This window comes from Pieris brassicae, chromosome 1 (genome assembly GCF_905147105.1).
Source record: "Pieris brassicae chromosome 1, ilPieBrab1.1, whole genome shotgun sequence".
NCBI classification, from domain to species: domain Eukaryota; kingdom Metazoa; phylum Arthropoda; class Insecta; order Lepidoptera; family Pieridae; genus Pieris; species Pieris brassicae.
Window position 1 is genome coordinate 21,721,846 of NC_059665.1, and position 22,014 is coordinate 21,743,859.

A 22,014-nucleotide genomic window follows, 5' to 3' on the forward strand; every position below is an offset into this window, starting at 1 on the left:
TTTTCCGTCATGTTTATAGTTTCAAATTTTAATATTTTATACATATTAAGGTCTTACTTCAGGGTCGAGTCTGGGAGCTGGAGCGATTTCTACAACTTTCTGATGACGCCTCTGTACGGAACAATCACGCTCATATAAATGTACGACATTGCCTGCTTTGTCACCTGAAAAAGAGGAATATATTAAAATTAATTAATAATTGTAAACGAATGAATGAATATTTTTGGAGTTTACTCCTTAAGAAACGGTTTGAGTTATAAGGCCCGGTACGGAAATTTTGTGAGGAGTAAAATCGAGTGTAAGACGAAAAGTTGAGGCGTTACGTAGAAAGAGACAAACATATATATCTGTAGGATTGAACTCATTCTCTCTCTAAAATTGGATTTGTATTAATTGAACACAATTATAATTGTTATTATTATTATTTATATTGTTTTGTAACATACTTTATGTAATACGCTTTATTGAAGTAATATAAATAATCCGAATAATTACAGATATATGTTTGTTTCTCTTATCATTTTAGCAGATGCGTTCATTTACCTTTTTTTTCTATTCGATATATATATCATAATTATCGTTCGTAAGGAGTAAACTCCAATCGTGCGTCGTAGCTGACACACACACACACACATTGTATACAATTGAAAAACACGATACAACGTGTAAAATAGGAATAATATGATTGTGTAATCTGTGGACTTTTTGACAAATGACAGCACTTGTCAAACTGACAACTGTCATTGTTGAAATCACAGACCATAACTTACCTAATAGCTGAACCTCAATATGTCTTGGTCGTTCGATGAATCTCTCAATGAACATGGAGCCATTTCCAAAAGCTCCTAGCGCTTCAGAAGAGGCTCGCTCGAAGGCAGACGTTACTTCACTCATCTCACGGACTACTCTCATACCGCGACCCCCACCACCGTAGGCCGCCTAAAATATAGATAATAAACACTTATATATTCTATGGCTTAACGCGAGTACTACACATTTAAATAATCTTTTTTAATATCATATAAATTATTGGGTGTGTTTAAAAGCAATAGATTTTTGTAAAACTTCAGATATAATAGATAATATGGCAACATTTCAATAGGGAATGTTGTAATAGTAACTTCACTCATTATTATTGATGTCGGGGCAATTGTGTTAGTCAGCAGCTATTGTATTTATAATTTAATAACATCAAAGTAAAATAAGTCAAAACCGTTAAGTGGTTTATTTGATTTGTCAATGTTGCTAGATCTATAAATTAACGACTATTCACTGGTCGATAATAATAATGACTTCGTAGTCATTATTATTATTATTTAAAGTAATTTATCAGAAATTTAAACATTTGAAACTTAATTTTAAAGTAATCTTTGTCAGTCGTTCTTATGACTGCCGTTTGACTCTGTAGTCGATTCGAACCTACGACCTCAGGGACGAGAGTCGCATGCTGAAGCCTAGGCCATCACTGTCAAGAAGCTAAGACGCTCCTATAAGAAGCATATGACGGCGCGGTTTTAAATTTTACCTTGAATATAACAGGTAGTCCATGTTGTTTGCAGAACTCCAGTGCTTCCTCTTTTGTCGTGACCGGTCCATCAGTACCAGGGACGATTGGTACCTCTGAAAATTTGATTTCATGTTATAGATATTCAGATATGGGTTATTGCCCTATTGAGACTGAGCAAGCGGGTGTTGCACGAGTATGCGCCGATGCAGATGCAAATGCAACATATTTTATTTACAAGGAGAATGTATGCTATTATCATTATTTATTGAACATCGTATGTTTCACTTATTGAAAAATTTCTACGAAAACTATATAGATTTAGATATTTACATTTGGTTTAATTTCAGTTAAATAATATTTTCTCTTATTTTAGAGACATGATATAGACGCATTATAAATATGAAATTTAAAAAAAAACTTTCGAAACCGAACCCAACCAAAGCCTCGACCTGCATCCTTCTCCTCGACTCCTCCAGAGTAGCTAAGTGATAGCCAAATCTTAGGTCAAACATTTGTTTAAAAAGCAAAAGTAACAAAAAATGGTTGGCCTAACTAAAACCTCAAAATAATCCAAAAATCTCCATTAAGTCAGTTTTATAAAAATCGTTTAGGAGATCCGATGTGATTACACACACATACATACAAGTCACGTTAAAGTTTATCTTTGCTTGGGTGTAAACACTTTTAATACTTCAGAGTATGCAATATTTCTTACTGGCTTCAATAGCAGCTATCCTGGCAGCAACCTTGTCTCCCATTTGCTGAACCACTTTGGGTGAAGGACCGATGAATCGGATTCCAGCGCTGATGATTGCTTGGGCGAAGTCTGACCTAAATTGTTACAATAATCAGCCTAGAGAGGGTACTTTAAAAAAATACAATAAATAGCGGGTACAAATGAATCGTCTCACTATGCAGTAGGTAAAAAAAATAGCATTGTTAATTGCCTATACCTTAAAGGGAGCATTCAAGTATTACGTCACGCAATTTATGGAAATTCTTAAACCCCCCCATGAAACGTACCGTAACGTTTCCTGTATCCAATAGTAAAACGTTTCCTTAGTAGACACTTAACAGTATAGTAGTAAAATCTAAAACTGGAAGTGTTTTATGTAATTTTATTATTTTGTAACACTAATGTTTCCATAATAGTCATGTACTATATATAACTTGTAACATATACTGTAAATATAGCATTGTGTATGATGTGGTGAACTTGAATAAATATCCCAAAATGAGCAGTGTTGGCCTAGTGGCTTCAGCGAGCAACTTTCATTCGTGGACGATTCCCGACTGTACCATAACAACAACAACATATATATATATGAGCTTTTAACACTCGCACCCGAAGTAAAACATCCTGAGAAAACTAGCATTAGATCCGATGTCGACGGTGTGTGTAAGGCACAGATTTGATCACCTACTTGCCTTTTAGAAATCACGGAACTGATAGAGAAATTTGAGGCCCAGGCCTAAAAGCGTAGCGCCATTGGTATATAAATATATAATTTACCAAAACAACTACGTGACTTTAGTATTGTCCTTTGTTAACATAGCTTTTACACATTAAGAAAACACTTTTTAAACCGATGGAAGCTTTGTTTTATTATTATAAACTTATAATTATTTACATAATTTTATATACATAGCTTCAATCCGTTTAAAAAGTTGTTTTTTTCGTGACATTAGACAAAATTACTATATTATTATTTATTTTCGTGGTGATATGTATTTTGTAGTATCTTACCGTTCAGAAAGAAGTCCATAACCTGGATGAATAGCGTCAACGTTGTTTTCCTTCGCCACTCGAATGATTTCAGGAATACTTAAGTACGCTTCCACTGGTGGAAGGCCTTTTCCAACTAAGTACGATTCGTCGGCTTTTTGTCTAAAAATAAAATCGTCAACGATAACATTTAACTAGAAGATTTGAAATAAATTGAAGTGTTAGTAATACCGTATTTTTTTTATTAACACAACGTTGAGGCAAAGGGCTGTTTTATCGGTAGCAAGCGATCTCTTCAAACTCTAATATGTAATTTTTTTTTTTTTTTATAAAACATGGGGCAAACGGACAGGAGGCTCACCTGATGTTAAGTGATACCGCCGCCCATGGACACTCACAGTGACGGATGGCTTGCGAGTGCTTTGCCAGCATTGTAAGAAATGCAACGCTCTTTTCTTGAAGGATCCTCGAAGTCGAATTGGTTCGGAAATACTTCAGTGGGCAGCTGGTTCCACATAGCGGTGGTGCGCGGCAAACATTGCCTTGAAAAACGCTCAGTCGTGGAACGGCGGACGTCGAGGTGATACGGGTGGAATTTTGTATTCTGCCTCGACGTCCGATGATGAAACTCAGCTGCAGGTATTAATCCGAACAACTCCTCTGAACACTCTCCATGGTAAATGCGGTAGAAGATGCAGAGTGACCCCACATCTCTACGCAACGCCAAAGGATCGAGCCGCTCGGAGAGGGATTGGTCATCGACGATTCGAACCGCTCTTCGTTGGATACGGTCAAGTGGAAGGAGCTGGTACTGGGGAGCCCCCGCCCAGAGGTGAGAACAGTATTCCATGTGGGGCCGTATTTGCGCTTTATAGAGTTGCAAGCGGTGGCCCGGAGTGAAGTACCGTCTCGCCTTACTGAGCACACCAAGCTTTTTGGAGGCTAATTTAGCCTTTCCCTCCAAATGACCGCGAAACTGAACGTCGTTCGATATGGGATAAAAGTACATAGAAAAATTGAAAAATAACACAGGTAACAATGTATACATATAAAATATAAAAAAAGTAAAAGCCTATTCAATAATTTTGTAAGGAAAAGGAACTTATTCGTGAATTTTGTGTATACTCGCGTAATCCAAAGATAGTTTGAATATACAGTTGTCTTGGAGATATCCTTATTACCTATTGATTATAATTACGAAATAATTTAAAGTTATGGTATACAATAAATATAGTATCCAAAATAATGAATGACCACTACCGATTACCACCGTTTACAAGCAAGCCCACTGAAGTATTTCCGTACCAATTCTACGTCAAGGCAATGAGTGTTCATGTGTATCACTTATCATCAGGTGAGCCTGCAGTTCGATTGCCGCATTACCACACAATTCGAACATACCTGTGCATTTGAAGTTTATCCTGCTCACTATAGATGGCGACAGAGCGGATCCCCAACTCCGTACATGCCCTAAACACACGGATGGCAATTTCACCTCTATTAGCTACCAGTACGCTTCTTATTGGCTTGTATTCTACATTTTTCACGTCCTGAAATAAATTTATTATCGTTTATAAACGCTTATAAATCACATTTTTGCTGTTAAGTACATAAAAATGTGAAGGACTGTAAACACTAATTAATCGTTAATTTCTGTTTTACAGCTTGTCCTTTGACATAGAGCTTCCAGCTCTTGTTTTATTTCTTCCGATCAGTTAATTGTCTTCCTCGTTTTCTTTTGTAATAGCGAAGAAGTCATTAAGTGAGTCAGTAAGACCACTTAAATTATATTGAAATGTATCGTTTATAATTGAATAATGTATATTAATATATACAGTCAAAACCGTTTACGTTTTACGACTACATCGTTTAGAACAACATACCGGTTATATTGACCAAAATCAAAGGTCTGAATTCTATTGTATTAGGTACTTAGTAACGTCATTGGCTGTCACGACTGTCGGTTTTAACGACCAAATATGTCAATATGTCCCTTTGATAAAAAAGATTTTGACTGTAATAAAATGAAATTAAAATACTAGTAAGTTTTTGTTTATCGTTCAGTAAAAACAGTGAAACATTGCTATAGATACTTCACGGTAAACAAGAAACATCTTTTATTCATTATCTTTTATCGGCTGTGGAATGCTTGGAGATGCTTATGCAATTGCTTAGAAGAGCATTTTTGGCAGATTAAAACATTCTCAAAACCTGTCAATTAGACACAAATATCTTAATCGCGTAAATAATACATATTAATGCAACATTGGAGTCAATGAACCCAGCCTTGAAATTTTTTAAACAGCGTTTTACAGGCAATCGAGGACTTACCAAAAAGCAGAAATCAATAACGGTACTTCACAAACGTTCATTCAGTCTTTACAATATTAAAGAAAGAAGTCTCAAACGGGTATAATCCAGATTTTTTGTTCTCTCACTCTCTAGGCACATTGCATTGATAAAACAAACTCTAATATAGGAATGAGCAGTGTACTGTGATTCAGTGTGTTCTATATGATCCTAAGTTCTATCTATCTACGTTTAACAATCACTCGAACGGTGAAACGAAACATCGAGAGGAAACCGACTTGCCTTAGTGGGTCTAATAGGTGGTCTAATAAGTCGACGGTAATTAAGTAGGTACAGGTAAAAATCAAATAATCATGAAACAGATACAAAAATGTGAGGCCCAGATCTAAAAAGGTTGTAGCGCCACTCATTTATTTTAATTTAGGCATAAACGCTTGCATAAGACCAATCAACTATTATCAATTAATTAAATGAATCAGAAGCAATTAAAGATATAACCACAGAGTAACCGTCTACTTCAACCACAAGAAGCACTGTTCTCTTTCATCACAGTATAAACACATTTATTATATAACAGGCGGCAAACATGCAGGAGACTGATGATAAGTGATACCCATGTACACTCACATAGCCGCAAGGGGGCCGATAGCTGGCCATGCGTGATACTCGTGAACGGGTGCTACCTGTGGTGACTGTGGTGAATGGTGTGATGATTGCAGCTCCTTACAAACGTTGTATAATACAAAAAAGATATTGGCGATTAAAAAGAGTGGCGGAGAGTTTATTGCCAGTTCTTCTCTTTCGTTCTGCACCCTTGATTTGAGAACTGGCAGTAAAATTAGAAGCATTTAATGTATATTTCTTTTTTCGACGTTCATAAGTGTATATTGTGTTACCTATATGAATAAATGATTTTTGACTTCGTCTCTGCGATGCCGATCTTTAATACTTGGTAAGGTCTTTTCACATAAGGTCTTGCAGACCCTAAGTCGAATAGGTCTCGAAATATTTCAGTGTTTTAATGACTTGACGTCTGATGATGAAACTCAGTTGCAGGTGCAAAAAGCAATTGAGACAAAGTGACCAATACGTATTGTGTAACTTATACTCACTGAAGTTGCAGTCCGATGCTTTGAAGAACTCCACGCTTGGAACTGTGAGGCCGAGGCTCTCAGAGCGAATCTTGCTTTGAGAATCTGCATTTTGCTTAATATAAACTCGGTACAGGCTTAAGTATATATTTCTTATTTAATAATATACTTGAATTATTTCATTTTTAAGAATGTCTAATTGACTAGAATATCGTTTCGTAGTGGCTCGTTCGAATATCTAAAACAAGGAAATTGAAATTAATATATTTTAAATATATTCATGCATATCGTTTTCTGTGCAAACAAAACAATTGTTGTGCAAAACAAATCGCTTTTTAATCCAAGAGTTAAGCGTGGACTTTGAAGCTAAACAATTACAGATAACATCAATCTTGTTCTCTTGTATCGGAAATAGATTCATACCAGCCGCGTAAAATTATTCTGATAAATATTGATTTTTATCGAATTAATTTCGAAATACTTTGTTTTTACGCCTTGTCTTATCATTAACACGGTACCCTCCCTGATGATTGCGTATACCGTAGGACCAAAGTCCAATACTGACGGAGTCGCTTTGTTTTGATAACCAATATACTGATTTGCCTATAAAAATATATAACTAAAAGTGCTTATCTTCCGAACAACAGCATCAAAGTAAATATATTTTTTGTGCTCAATTTTGTCAAGATATTTATGACATATATATATGGCACGGGATGAGAAGTGAAATGAAATACGAAACTATTGTACGTTCCGTTTAATTCTGATTGGTCGAAATTATACGTTCTATTACGACCGTTTGACTCTCACATGGAACTCTCTGGTTACATACATTTGTTTCTTTAAATTAACGAATATGATTGTGTGAATGGGGCATAGAAATGAGACCTTCAATATATTGACAAATTATTGACAATTATACTGACAAATTATTGACAATAATATTGACAAATTATTGACAATTATATTGACATAGTATATATTTAATTCATTGTTAAAAACAATATAACACAACGATCGAAACGCTAAACCGACGTCAAGAAATATCTCTAGAGATCTCAATAAGCTGCAGAGTCAAATCTACGTTTTTTTTCATGAAATATAAATAAATCGTAATATTACAGCTCGATTATACACAGATAAGCATATATTTTGTCCATGAATGATAATGCAAGAAAAATAAAAACAAAGAACAACGCAATTTGCGTCTTATTGAGCTTGTTAGCCACTGAAGAGCTTGAATGCAATACAATTTATTCTTGTCAATTACAATAAATTACAGACACTTACGTAATTTGCTTGTGGCTTTATTGTTTGTCGCTGGATGTTTTCGAGGTATCTCTTTAAATGGTTTAAAACGGTGTTCCCAACGTGGGGTCCATGCCCCGGCAATTTGATTGTTAAGCAAAACCGAAAGTTTATTAAAATTATTTAGAATTTGAATTTCGGTTTTTTCATTATATGTTTTGAACACTTACTGTGTGTCGTTAACAATTTCTTCCTATTTGAGTTTCTTAAGTGAACAATTAATTTTTTTGTATTAAAAGTTATGTGAGGCCTAAAGAATATTGGAAAGTCTATCATGAGGCATGGCACAAATAGGTTAGGACGAAAACATATGAAGATTATTATGTGTAGCAACCATTGTCAAAGTCAAAAATCATTTATTCATATAGGTAACACGATGTACACTTATGAACGTCAAAAAACAAAATATGCATTAAATGCTTCTAATTTTACATTTACTGCCAGAAGAACGAGCAATAAACTCTCCGCCAATCTTTTTAATCGTAATTTTTGTTTTACACAATCTTTGTAAGGAGCTACCATTACAACCAATCAGCTACTAACAATATTGTATTCGATTTGGTTGTTACGGGATAATTATTATATTTATTGCCAGTTCCTCTCTTCCGTTCTACGCACTTGATTTGAGAACTGGCAGTAAATGTAAAATTAAAAGCATTATGTATTTCTTAATTGACGTTCATAATTTTACATTGTGTTACCTATATGAATAATTTTGACTTTTGGTAATGGCTCAAGGCGGATTAAACCGTATTTTAGAATAAAACATATCCTTGACAGTTTTAGCTTTTGCTTGCGAAATAGTTTGATATAGTTCCCACAATAATGAAAATAGTATCTTATATTAAAAGTAATGTTATAGCGTATGTTGTTGTGGTTTTAGCTGACCGGTTGGTTATGCAATGTGGCCATTTGTGTTACTTCACAATGTACCATAAAAACGACGGTTTTTGTGATTATATTGCTGCAGTTATAACCTAAAATACAATTCATATCACTAAAGACCTTTATATTTAAAGTCAGATGCGATTTAGGCAGAATTAACAAAATCATTTAATCAAGGGCAAACGGAGGCTTATCTAATGTTAAGTGATACCGTTTTTAACTTACTGGTGGAATTTCGTATATTGTCTTGACGACAGATGATGACAGTCAGCTTCCATATTTATCATGATAACTACTATTTTTATAACAAAAAAAAGAGGTTATATAAATGTGAAGCATACGCATTTTCGTATAGAGTAACATCGAGTAGCAATAGGAGAGATATATCGGACAATTTCGGGAAAAGGAGTTCCTTAGTACTTAGAAACAGTTAACATAGTATTGTCTTTTATTAACATAACTTTTACACATTTAAAGAAAACACTTTTGTTACCGGATTGAAGCTATGTTATTATAGACTTATAATTAATTTACATAATTTTATAATTAATAATGTGTGGTCACGGTGACCAAAAATAATTATAAGCTTATAATAATACATAGCTTCAATCCGGTAAAGTGTTTTCTTTAAACAGTTAATAAATTGAATAAAAACAAGTTTCTTTACACTTTAAACACTGTCGGTTAAATAATGTATAGTTTCATGTAGTCATTTGGGAAACCTTGGGTTTCTAATCAATTGTTATTTTGATTACTTCATTCAATTTAATTTAATTCATGACAATAAATATCTCCAAACTGGTTCCTTATGGCCATAAAACGTCTCTTCACCTCTTCTTCAATTAACATAGTAAACATCGCGTGTGTCGTCGATCGTAATCTGAAAGTTTGATAAGGCTTCCCACATTTTCTTCAACTCAAGTCGGTAAAAAAAGCTATATTTTTACTGCATGTTGGATTTGTTCCACTATTTTTATATTTCAGTTGCAATACACGGTTATTTTGAGACTTAAAAATTTCTTTATAAACATTTTTCATACGCTACTAATAAATTTCAAAGTTCATCAAATTTTCTGTTTTTTTAGATAGCCCGAATTGGTATAAAGAAGTAAGGTATTAAAAATATGTTACGTTAGATATATAAGTATTTATTCTATTTTTTGTTTTGTATATCTTATAGGTTGTAAAGCTGGTGTAATCTCAGAAATATGTATATGTACAAAATTATATATGAACATATATATACATATCGAGGTCGGTTTTATTTTATTTATTGCATGAACTTTAATGGAAAAAAGACGTATTTGAAAAAAAGTAAACTTAGTTTTACTACATAGCTTTTATTCCGGAAAAGCGAACAGTCTCAATGCATAGCAAAATATTCCATGTAGCTACTAAAAAGGTATAGTAAGTAAAAAAATATATTCACGCGAAACGAAGTTCGCGGTGGTAGATAGTTAAAGATAAAAATACTTCCCCAAAGATGTGATTTAACGAAACAGCTTTTCATTCTTATCATTGCATCATAAAAATTATTACATACATTTATATTGCGTAAAAATCTGAATCATTGTTGTTCGAAATCTGTCAACAATATTTCCTCATGAATTGCCCGAGCGTATAGGTCATTGAACTATTAACAAATTCATTGTCACTTTTAAAAAATTTCTGAAGTGATAATATTCATTGCGCGTTAACTTAGCAGTTGTGTGTGGGATTCCAGACTCAGTACTCAGTTGAACGTTTCAACGTACGGGTTATATGCGCAATTAACATCTGCTCGTCTGATGAAACAAGTGATGAACAATCGTGAAGAAGACCGTGGTATACTTAAAATAAAATGAAACATTTGAGTTAGTCCAAAATTACTGTTACGAGATATCTTGATTTGTTCTGTGATAGTATTAAAATATTTCAGCAAACAAAAAATTACATACTTAATCAAGATATACTTTGTATATCTAACGGCCGGTTATATAAAAATGTCCAACAAATATGTCCCATTCTGGTGACAACTGTATAATTATGTTGGAGGCTTCTTAGGTAACAAACCGAAGCCAATGGGTGTTTTAGGCGGGATGTAAAAGTAGGCGTGTTTACAAAAATACAATCCAATAATATTTTTTGTTTTAGTATTACTATTGTTTTTTTAAATATAGAAAATTTAAGCAAAACAAATTACAAGTGAAAATTTTTAATTGAATTTTATATTCTCCGTAATATGAATTTTACCATGTCCAATCATAATTAGCCAGAAGAAATCACAAACTGGTTTTAAGATAATTTTGTTAATTACTTAGAAGTAAAAATCTTATTTCATTTTGTGGTTCGGTGGACTCAAGTGTAGGTACATTTGTTTGATACACTTTAATTAGGAGAGTAATATAGATTTATATTTTTAATTATATTTGTGTAATATTTAATTGTAAATGTTGGGACTAATACTGGCAACAGTGTCTCTGAAGTTTTCGTTTGAGTTCAGATGAAACAAATTTAGAATCAATGTAAAATTGTCTTTTCTCTACGCAAGTAGACATTCAAAAAGCCTTCCATTGCCGAAAGAGATCGAAAAGTAAATCAATCAAGTAATTGTTTAATATGATGAGAAAATCAAGGTACAAAAAGTAGTGATTTATTTGTGAATTTAACACTTAACTCCTAAACAATTACAACATATCTACTAAATGATTAGATAAATGTAGTATTGACTGATAACATTCTGCTTACTCATAAACAAACTTCAGGAGGCATGCGATACATTATACATTGAGATCCAAAATTAGGCTACATACAATTATTGTAGAAATATAAAACGTATAGTAAACGTACGTAGAAATATAGTTTTTTTAAATACACAAACCAGTGATAATAATATTAGTATACGATTTTTATGTGTACATAAAACGTTGAATCTAGTTTTTTGTAGTTCAATGCAGATATCAACATTTCGGGGGTCAAATGTATGCGACTCGTTTAATTTAACCGTTATGTATGTCACTAATCAGTACAGTGATGGCATCACTTGGGGGGGTTTTCCCCCGAATTTAGGGGGATTCAACATGTCTTGTGGGGTTGTTAGGAGGTACATTGATTATGTGGAATATTTAGAGGGTACTTCATAAAAGATTTTTAAATAATTTATATTGATCCTAGAACTCGGCCAACAAACTAAAACAAATATATACGTGGCTATAACTATAATATTACACCAACATCGAAATTTGATTACTAAAATGTATTTTTGACGCAAATTTGAAATTACTTCTCAACCTAAGTGTAGTTAGTAGTAGTTTAGGGTTATTCATCCATATTCTGTAGGAGTTAGCATCACTGAATCAGTATGCGTAGCACGAAGTAACCTTTAGGAAAAGGTACTCGACATAAAGTCAGCTCGCAGCATCTTGATGCGTGCGCGGAGACAGGATCTGCGATTATTTATCAGTATCAACGCGATAAATATGAACAACTATCGAATGAATTAACTGAAATAAAAGATTGTATTAGAGGTCGCAGGTTTTTGTCCAAAATCGACTTCCACTCAGGCCAAACCTATAGCGTACAGCGGAATAGAATTGGGAAATGATGTCGAGGATGAGAGACAGGATTTGGACATGGACATAATGTAATCCTGATTATGTAGTACTCTAATCAAGGCTATTTTTATTTATACGATAACAATTTTAACGGCTTGGTATCTTCTGTCATTGCGCTATACAACACTATCATAACATAAATAAATAGATCTTAAGAGTTTTTGAACATAATAGATGCCCATTGTATAGGAATAACGTAGCTTAACTTAATAAAACACTAATTAAACCCAGAATTTCAATTCTAAAACAAATTTATTTCACAAGAGGAAGTATTTAAGTCGAAATTGTATAAAAATATCGAAATAAATAAATGAAAGGAAATTAAATTTTTAAATGCAGAAAAAGCATGAGTTTTCTTTTATTAATTACTCAATTAAAGTCATTTAAATAAAGTAATTAAAAGCAGTGACGCCAGTCTCCCATAGTTTAAACGTTAAAATAATTTATTCTATGCAAACATGAACGTATCAAAACATTAAAATGTCTTGAATAGGAGAATTCTACATTTATCCTTCCCTATTTGTTTACGAAGACAATACTATAAAGACGAATTAATTACCGAATTTGAAATTACCCTTTAAAATAGTATAGATATAATAAAGTTAAAACCGCCCGCTCTGTCCCGGCGTATTCCATTTCGTTACCATTAAATAAAATACAGAATTACAAAAAAATTATCAATGTTAATCTTAATTAGTAACAGTTATTTATTTAATTTAAATCTTATCCAAAGTTTGTGACTGTTTATATTTGATATATTTTACCTTATTTTAATTCTCTGAGCATATTTCTATAACAGTATCGGTATCGTATCGGCAAAAAAGCGTATCGATGCATCCCTAGTTAAAACCAAGGTAACTAAAAGGGCGTTAGACATAGAGGTCACACGATATTCTCGTTTTATTTAGCTCAAGATTAACTTAATCAAGGTGCCCTTGATATCAGTCAAATATAATTACGTATTTTACAATAATTGTTTCATATATCATACATTCAATTGTATTTTAGTTCGTAAAATTTTATAAACAGTTCCACTCTCTATACAAGTAAAAAAATAACACATTTTTAGAGCAATAATTATAAATATGTAATATTAATTTAACAATCTGAAGATATCAAATTGTAGCACATTTATATTGTATAAGCTATTATCAAACCCATAACAATATGGTGTTATATATAATTAGCTTATCATAATAAAACTAGATATTGCAGTTGAACTCAGACGCAATAAGAATTATGAGTTTCTATTATATTCACACTACATCCATTTAATGCCCATATTCATTACCTATGAATTAACAGTCTTGATAACAGCAAGATCAGTTTGACTTCTGAACAAAGGTCATAGAAACGTAAATTTACATTATTTACCTTTGAAATCACACACACAACTGCACGCAACCACTACCAACAAGAAACTGACGTAAATTAGTGTACAAAGCATGTCATAATGACCTCTAAGTAAGCTTATCAACAACTTACGCTTGGTTGTTACTTGTTTCACATTACCCAGAATTATCAATGAAAACTTTTCATGATATTTTGTTTATTATATATAAAATTGACAGGCGTCAATGTGAAGGAACAAGTATGAACTATAAAACAAGTAATATCTGGCTAGATTTGGAAGAAATGATTTTTTCTATCTATGTTGTGTGTTAATTATAATCTAAAACTTTCATTTTTTGACTAAAACAACTTTCATAAATAGTAAATAAAGTAAACCATTACACCAAATGCCTGTAACCAATATAGGTAAGTTAGGTTTAGTATAAAGAACCCGTACAGTCAAATATTGACATAAATAAGGTTATCCCAAGGCAGGGTCACTCTTTACATAAATGTATCTATAAATCAGAATCTATTTTATGATTGTTCATTGAACAGATCTAAATTATTTAAAATTAATAAATTGCACTACTATTCAAAATTTTGTTACATTTTGACTATTCTTTAATGGCGGTAAATATTAATTTGAATAAGCTTTGTACATAATTTTACACATCTATAGAACTCAAGTTTTAAGTAATGGAGGAATGGCTCATTATATATCCTGAGATCCTCTTCAAATATTTTAATTGCTGTAAGGTACATTGATAGGTTAGTGTTACTTATTAGATTATTTTCATATGATAGGTAACTTAATCATATAACAACAACAATTATAACACATCACACAATATAATTCCAATGTTTTAAATAAAACAATTTTAATACTTAACTTAAGACAATACATTATATATTAGCATGTAGAAAAGTAGAGGTAAGATTCTGATAAGAATCATAGAGAGCAAAAGTAAAATTACTGTTTAAGAATAAGAAATAAATTAATAAAAGCAAAACCAAATCTCAAGCAATAAAAATTTAATTAATATACAGACATTAAGTACTCTTCGTAGTTACAAATAATAACATTGTAACAAATTCAAGGTGAATAAAATAATATAGCACACTTACGTAATATTTTTATCCTAAATATCAATAATTATGACCTATATTCACTTGTTTTTTTAACAAAATTTAGATAATATAAACGTATTTTAGTTTTATTTTCAGAAATCTTGCAAATAATTATATTTAAAACAACATTATAATATAATAACTTAACCTAAGAATACTTACCAAAATTAATAATTTTGGTTCTAATAAAACTCGATGCAATTTTTGTAACGTAAGTGAAGAAACAAAACAAATACGTTTGAAATTAGGCAAAAAGTTAACTTCAAAGTTCAAGCTGTCTTCAGCAAATCAAGGAAAACTAAAAAATGTTAACCACAGACAATAAATAAAAGACAATACCAAAAAAAATCGCACTGGCAGTGCCATTTTTTAATTAAACTATTTAGATTTTTAATCGCGTATGACAAAATTTTAAATTACAAGTAATTTTGTAATATTAGCATAAAATAGTTTATATACGTATTAATAATTGCATATATATTTGCAGTGGTACATTTAAACGATACCTAGTGATAATAATTATTTTTCTTGTAACTTTTATTGCCTTTTGATTCAGTATTGAGTATTCACCGTCCACATAACCCATACACATAATCAATATATCACAGTTAAAAATAAGTAAAGATTTATCAATGTTTTTTAAGAATTAAAAATACAAATTATAATGAACAAAAGTGTTTCTTCTTAAAACCAAAATTAGACTGAGTAAATTATAAAATAACAGAGACGACATAAATCCTTATTCATTTCTCTTTAATATATTTATTTTCGTAGCAATTATTATATTATCAGATTTTAAATATTATGGCAATAGTTTTGACTTTATGCCAGTTTCAAGTTGTGCTAAGTGTTTTATTATTCACAAAGTGATCCGTAGTTATTCTGTGCAGTGTGTAGTATGTTCAAGCTTCAACAATCAACAATAACAGCAACATATAATCATCAACTTGATATGTAACCAACGATGCAGTGATATATTTTTATCATTAAATAAACTCTATTAGTTAATATCTAATACTCGTTGTTAAAAGTTATTATAAAAGTTTGTCATATAAAAAGTTATTATATAGTTATTATAAAAAACAAACAAGTTTTAAAGTTATAACCTTAAACCCATTTAATTTATATTTTATATAGGTTCTGAATGAATTTAATGAATGTTAACGTTTTCCTCTTGAGGAATTCGGAAGGAATTGTCTTAAATGGAAAACAATTTGGTAACACCAAATAATTACGTTGATTGCTGTCGTACGTGCTTAAAAAGAAATCCTGACAATATGTTGGATATATTTGAAGAACAGGATTTGGTCAATATATTGACCTCATGCACTTCTATACAAGTAAATTACTTTATTGCTTGGTCATTTTATAAAGCAGTTTTTAGTGATAATATTAGTATTTTTGTTTATTAAGTTTAAAATAATTAAGTAAAATATTATTTATTTCCAGGTCCAAAAAGTAGATTTATTACCCAAGAAAATATGTAAATCTTGCTATGAGTGTCTAGTAACTTTTTATAAATTCAAAGAACTTGCCGAAGACATAGATCACCAGTTCAAAAATATGGCTTTTAATAAACACTTAAGTGTACAAGAAAGGCCAGAATCAAATCTTAAACAAGTATTTCCAGATAGTGTTGCTGAAAATATTTGCATACATACAACTCCAGTAAAATGTGATGTTTGTAATAAAGAATATAAGGGCAAATCTAATTTAGAACAACATATAAAGGAGCATTCACCAGCGGCCTGTAATATCAATGAGACAAAATTGTATAATAATCCAATCAGACAAAGGATTGACCAAAATCTACTATGTAGTGTATGTAAAATCTCATTTAAATCTATAAACTCACTATCAGCACATAAACGTAAGCATACAGAGAGAGGGCGTATTTTGTCTTGTTACAAATGTGGTAAAGTTTTTAAAAAAGTAAGTCATTTGAAACGTCATGAACTAATACATAATGACAACCACCCTTATAAGTGTTTTCTATGCTCCAAAACATTTCCCTTAGAAAGTCGCTATATGGAACATATAAATGAACATAATGGAATTAAAACTCACACATGTGTGATATGTGCAAAGGCATTCACACATTTGTCAACATTAAGAACTCATTTAAATAACCATATGAAGAAGACACAGAATCTATGCCCAACATGTGGAAAGACCTTTGTTAGTAGTACTAATTTGAGCCAGCATATGAAACGGCATAATGGGTTGAAGACTTTTGTATGTACCTTGTGTGCTAAGCAGTTTGTTACTAATGGTGTGTATTATAAATGTTTATTTATTTATTTTATTTATTTACACTACAAAATAAAAATTAACATAATTATATCAAAAGGAGGGCAACTGGCGGCCTTATCGCTTACAAGCGATCTCTTCCAGGCAACCACTGTGAGTAAAGAAAAAAAAAATGTATTAAATAAGATAGGCAAGTAGTGCTAAATACATGTAATACACAGTTATTAAAACAAAAACTAAACAGGAATAAAATATTAAAGATACATTAAAGATAGAAAGTAAAAAGACACATAAATCACGATAATTTAAGAGAATGTGTTAGTACATTATATTAAAAAAAAATCTTATTAGATATTACAACAATACAATATTATTAATGTATTTTGAACAAAGCTTTGCTAATCTTATCCTGTCTATTTTGATAATTTTGAAAATATGTAGTTCTATGTGGTTCAAACCAAAATATGCCTAGAGGCTAGCCTTAAAACATTCGAAGCTTTTGTCTTTTTTGTTTATAAAACCATAGATATTAATTCTCTAACTTAATAAAATATGGTGATAAGTAGAATATAATAATATATAAATCCGTCGCGCTAATACCTTTTTAGGTCTGGGCCTCAGATTTCTGTATCTGTTTTATGAACATTTGACAATCTAATAGGCAATTAGGTGGTGATCAGTCTTCTGAGCCTGACACACGCCGTCGACTTTTTGGGTCTAAGGCAAGTCGGTTTCCTCTCGATGTTTTTCTTCACCATTCGCGCGAATGTGAAATACGCACATGAAAAGAAAGTCCATTGGTGCACAGCCGGGAATCGAACCTACGACCTCAGGGAAGGGAAGGTCTCACGCTGCAGTTACTTGGCCAACGATACTTCTCTCTTTCTTCTGTCTCTAATTTACTCTTCATAGATGAGCTTCTGTTTTTCTCCACTCTGGTAGACAGTATTAATAAGTTAGTAAAAAATCATAAACATAATTGTTTCAGGCGAACTAAAATCCCATCTTAAAACACATTCAGGAGAACCCGAGTGTGCTTGCGATCAATGTGGAGTCACATTTACTAAGAGGAGTTCATTAAACAAACATAAACTCCGACATCTTGGTATAAGACCCTATGAGTGTGAAACATGTCCAAAGAAGTGAGTTGAAGTCTATGTTATATTGAGCAAATTGCATGTTAAAGCTCATATTCTAGTTGTGGTTAGACAATTTTTTTTAAAACCTGCAATGTTTTGTTTGTCTCCTAGTCTTCTAGGGTCAAAGTGTCTAACCAAGATATGCCATCTTTAAGCATTATTTACAATCAGCCCTGTCGAACAGGGTTCAACAAGCATTTTAAAACAGAGTGTACTCCTTCAGAAGCCTCCAATGCATCTTACAAAATTGGTGTTCATGGGCTGCGGTTGTCGCTTATGGCTGTCTCATTGGCTTCTTTCCCCTTTGTCTTATTAAAAGATCCCCCAAGGTGCCATGTTCATGATAGCTGAGTATTAATACCACTGGCAACGATATTCCATTAGGAATAGGATAGTGATAGTATTTAGGGCAATATTTGAGCAGTCTTGGTCAAGTGGCCGCAGTGTGTGACTCTCATTTCAGAGATCCTAGGTTTAATCCCCGGTTCTGATCCAAGGGACTTTCTTTCTATGTACTCATTTAACATTCGCTCGAACGATGAATAAAATACCGTGAGGGTACCGGCTTCCCATAGAAATATCGACGGCGTGTGTGCGGTATAGAAGGCTGATCACCCACTTGCCTATTAGAATGACAAATTATTATTACACAGATACCGAATTCTGTGGCCCATACCTAAAAAGGTTTTAGCGTTTATTTTTTTACTAAGAAAGCTACAAGAGCAATTTGTTATGTTAACAACACGTGGGTAACACTGAAAATGTTTAGAACGGGCCAGTTAGAAACATTGCTAATGAAAACTTTTTTTGATTCCAATTGTAGAACTCTTTGTATGTGGGTCCCACTAGAGTTTACAATCTAAAGTGATACCGAAGAACACGCCCTTATAAACAATGCCTAACTACTCATTTTAATTTGAGCAAAACCAAATTTACCTTTTTTGTTGCATTACAGGTTTACAAGTAAAGGAGGTCTTAAGCGACACATCCGAATACATACAGGCGAAAAACCATACAGATGTGAAATTTGTAATAAAGCATATACACAGAGCAATGATCTCGTAAAACATACAAGAGCCCATCTTGGAGAGAAATTGTATAAGTAAGTTTTGGTTTTTTTTGATACATTTTTGTATAGAAAACTAGGGACCGGTTCATGGACGTATTTGGCAATAAACGGAAGTACTTAACATTGTTCGATAGAATACGTAGTACTGACATCGTAAAGAAAGTCACTGTCAAGCTGTCAATTGACGTATGCCGTATACCTTTTAAAACAATTGTCTATGGCTATAAATGTAAACTAAGATATTGTTACGAAGACGGGTCGACTGCAATGTTTCTAGATTTTTCCACTAGTTAGAGGACTTTTCAGCAGGCTGTAATATGATTTCTGACCGTTTCAGGAGAGGGTCAATCACATATTAGAAAATTGTAATTTCCATAATGTTACCCTAGTTTTCAGGAAGCTGAAACCTTTTTTCAGTCGGTTTCAGAACATGTGTAGTAGAGTTGTGCAGTTTTCAGGAGACCCGTTTTCAGGCGTTTTCAGGCCTAGGTATACCCATTTGATGAAGGAATATTCTAGACCGAACTTTCTAGGTGTGGGACAAGGACGAAATGATACGAGAGAGAGAGAGAGAAGATCAGAACTTTCTCGAAACCAGACTGAGCACTCTAGAACGCCGTACGACAAGAAGCAACGGAGCAACGTGCGAAAGAGACAAAGAGTGCGAACGTTCTAGAATTGTGCAATCGCTATTCAGTAGCAAGCCCGCCTAGAAAGTTCTCGAATATTGTTTAGAATTATTCCCAGGGATATATAAGCGAGCCGAAACGCGACTAGTCGCCTTTAGTTTTGAATGCGATAACACGAGAAGAACACCGAAGCGATAAAGTGCGAATAAAATGAATACAAGTGATAAAGTACAGTGTGAAGTGTGCATAAGTGAAGTAATTAGTGATTGTTTTGTGTGTGTAATTAGTGCATCTCTGCAATTAATTTGTGCCCATAAATTCCTCATTTGATTTACCAATAAATAAACCCTTGAAGAAATCCACGGCATTTTCTATCCGATCCCCTAGCTCGTAACAATATCATTAGCCTATGGTGCTGTAGTTTCGTCATGTTGGCCAAACTACAGCAACTGCAGCACTTGAATATATAGAACTGTTTGATTATCGTTTACCTATTTTAACATGGAGAATGTTCAGAGGAGTTATTTGGATTAATACCTGTAGTTGAGTTTCATCATCGGACGTCGAAGCAGTGTACGAAATTCCTGTATCATCTCATCGTCCGTCGTCACACAACTACGTGGAACCAGATATCCACTGATTATATTTTTCGAGGGTCCTTCAAGAAAAGAGCGTACCAATTGTTATTCTTTGGCTTTGAGTAGCGGCGGTATCCCTTAACAGATGAGTCTCCTGCCCTTTTGTGTCCTCTTCTATTAAACAATGATAGATACAATTCCTTTTTTTGCAGATGTTCGCACTGTCCAGAAATTTTTCGCCTACAAACCGAACTACGGCGTCACACATCTCAACATTTAAATCAGATTCAAGCGAACTATTTATACAAAGACATGGAAGAGCGTTTAATCAATGAAATAAATAAAAATGTAGATACAAGTATAGAAAGTTGAAATATTTAACATATATCTAATCATACAAATTACTTTAAATTGTTATGTTTAATAAATTTTATTTGTCAAAATATGCATCATTTCTATAAGTAATATATGAAATCTTTAACACAGATAATACCCAAATTATTTTGTACCTTAACCTATCTAAAACTCTTATGACCCCGAACCCAACATGAATTTTTAGTATTAAAATGTTTGTTCACTTATGAAATTCAAGTAGGTTTTAGGAAGAAATTGTTAACGAAACACAGTAAGTAAATTTTAAAAACATTGAAATACTGCAATTCAATTTCCAAATTATTTTAATAAATTTTCGTTTAGACCAGCCCACCCAGCCCCAATTGAACCCTGTGGGGCGTGGATCCCACGGTAGGAAACACTGTTTAGACGTAAGGACGGAAGGACCAGATGTAGAAAACGGCAGATACACGGCAGAGAATGGCACAGTGCAGGCTGGATTTGGAGGAGGAATTTGCCTAAATTATATGATAGAAATATACATGTATTTAATTGTATAGTATCTGAAATAAAATATTTTATTATTATTATATGACCGCAAGAGAATATTTTATATACTATTAAATTCAATAATATTATGATATTCTATACGTTGTGTAAAAGCTAAGACAAAATCACAGATTTTCTTGCGTAGATAATATATAAATGATGCTGTAAAAGTAACGTGAGTGAGTAAAAACTTACCTTATTAAAATACCTTTCGATAAAGTGTCAAAATCATTTGTACTTATATTTCAATGAGATTCATAGTAAAATATAAGAAATAAGCGTTAGTCCCGAAACACCTTAATTTACCATTTTAAGGCAAGTTTCTTTGTTAAACCAACTCTCCCGGTACAAATGTGCGTACACCACTACAGCACATACTCGTATATCAGTTTAATTGAATTTTGAGTAAACAAGCGTATCCATACTAAGACGGTTATAGGTAAAAATCGTCTTTCGACACTTTGTTACCAACGTATCTTGAGTTGGCCATGTGATCCGTGATCTAGAAAGTTTAGAAGAAACTCTTCTTGACTGGCAGAGTGGAGCGCACCAGACCTGGAGGTCGATCCCCTTCTCGCTGGACC

General features: G+C 32.7%; 2 protein-coding genes across 7 annotated transcripts in view; one reads left to right on the forward strand and one right to left on the reverse strand.

The window, feature by feature from the left end:
- LOC123715160 (pyruvate carboxylase, mitochondrial) overlaps window positions 1–15,190 on the reverse strand; it is a 41,182-nt gene extending 25,992 nt beyond the window's left edge. For 3 of the 5 annotated variants that reach the window (XM_045670069.1, XM_045670032.1, XM_045670059.1), the window contains exons 1-8: window positions 15,046–15,190; window positions 6,656–6,872; window positions 4,635–4,783; window positions 3,255–3,395; window positions 2,223–2,338; window positions 1,526–1,620; window positions 771–939; window positions 58–164 (exon numbers count right to left, since the gene is read on the reverse strand). In XM_045670069.1, coding sequence (XP_045526025.1) covers window positions 58–164; window positions 771–939; window positions 1,526–1,620; window positions 2,223–2,338; window positions 3,255–3,395; window positions 4,635–4,783; window positions 6,656–6,745 — 867 coding nt within the window. In that variant the 5' untranslated portion in view covers window positions 6,746–6,872; window positions 15,046–15,190. Of the gene's footprint in view, window positions 1–57; window positions 165–770; window positions 940–1,525; window positions 1,621–2,222; window positions 2,339–3,254; window positions 3,396–4,634; window positions 4,784–6,655; window positions 6,873–13,711; window positions 13,736–13,794; window positions 13,866–15,045 lie in introns of those variants that run through there. The other 2 variants (XM_045670039.1, XM_045670050.1) reach the window with 2 other exon arrangements.
- A 531-nt stretch (window positions 15,191–15,721) lies between these two features.
- Window positions 15,722–20,921, forward strand: LOC123715031 (zinc finger protein OZF-like). 2 transcript variants are annotated; one of them, XM_045669820.1, is made up of 6 exons: window positions 15,722–15,925; window positions 16,021–16,223; window positions 16,333–17,155; window positions 18,122–18,275; window positions 19,228–19,374; window positions 20,761–20,921. In XM_045669820.1, exons 2-6 carry the CDS (start codon window positions 16,086–16,088, stop codon window positions 20,918–20,920), a joined length of 1,422 nt encoding a protein of 473 aa, XP_045525776.1. In that variant the 5' UTR covers window positions 15,722–15,925; window positions 16,021–16,085; the 3' UTR covers window position 20,921. The 2 variants fall into 2 exon arrangements, with proteins under 2 accessions (XP_045525776.1, XP_045525781.1); XM_045669825.1 differs by having other exon boundaries at window positions 15,722–15,837.
- Window positions 20,922–22,014: the final 1,093 nt, after the last annotated feature.

Bases quoted from the DNA above. Each gene is read 5' to 3' on its own strand.
- LOC123715031 (XM_045669820.1), top strand. From the start codon at position 16,086: ATGGAAAACAATTTGGTAACACCAAATAATTACGTTGATTGCTGTCGT. The intron at 16,224-16,332 runs GTAAATTACTTT...ATTTATTTCCAG, and splicing joins CCTCATGCACTTCTATACAA to GTCCAAAAAGTAGATTTATT. The intron at 18,276-19,227 runs GTGAGTTGAAGT...GTTGCATTACAG, and splicing joins TGTGAAACATGTCCAAAGAA to GTTTACAAGTAAAGGAGGTC.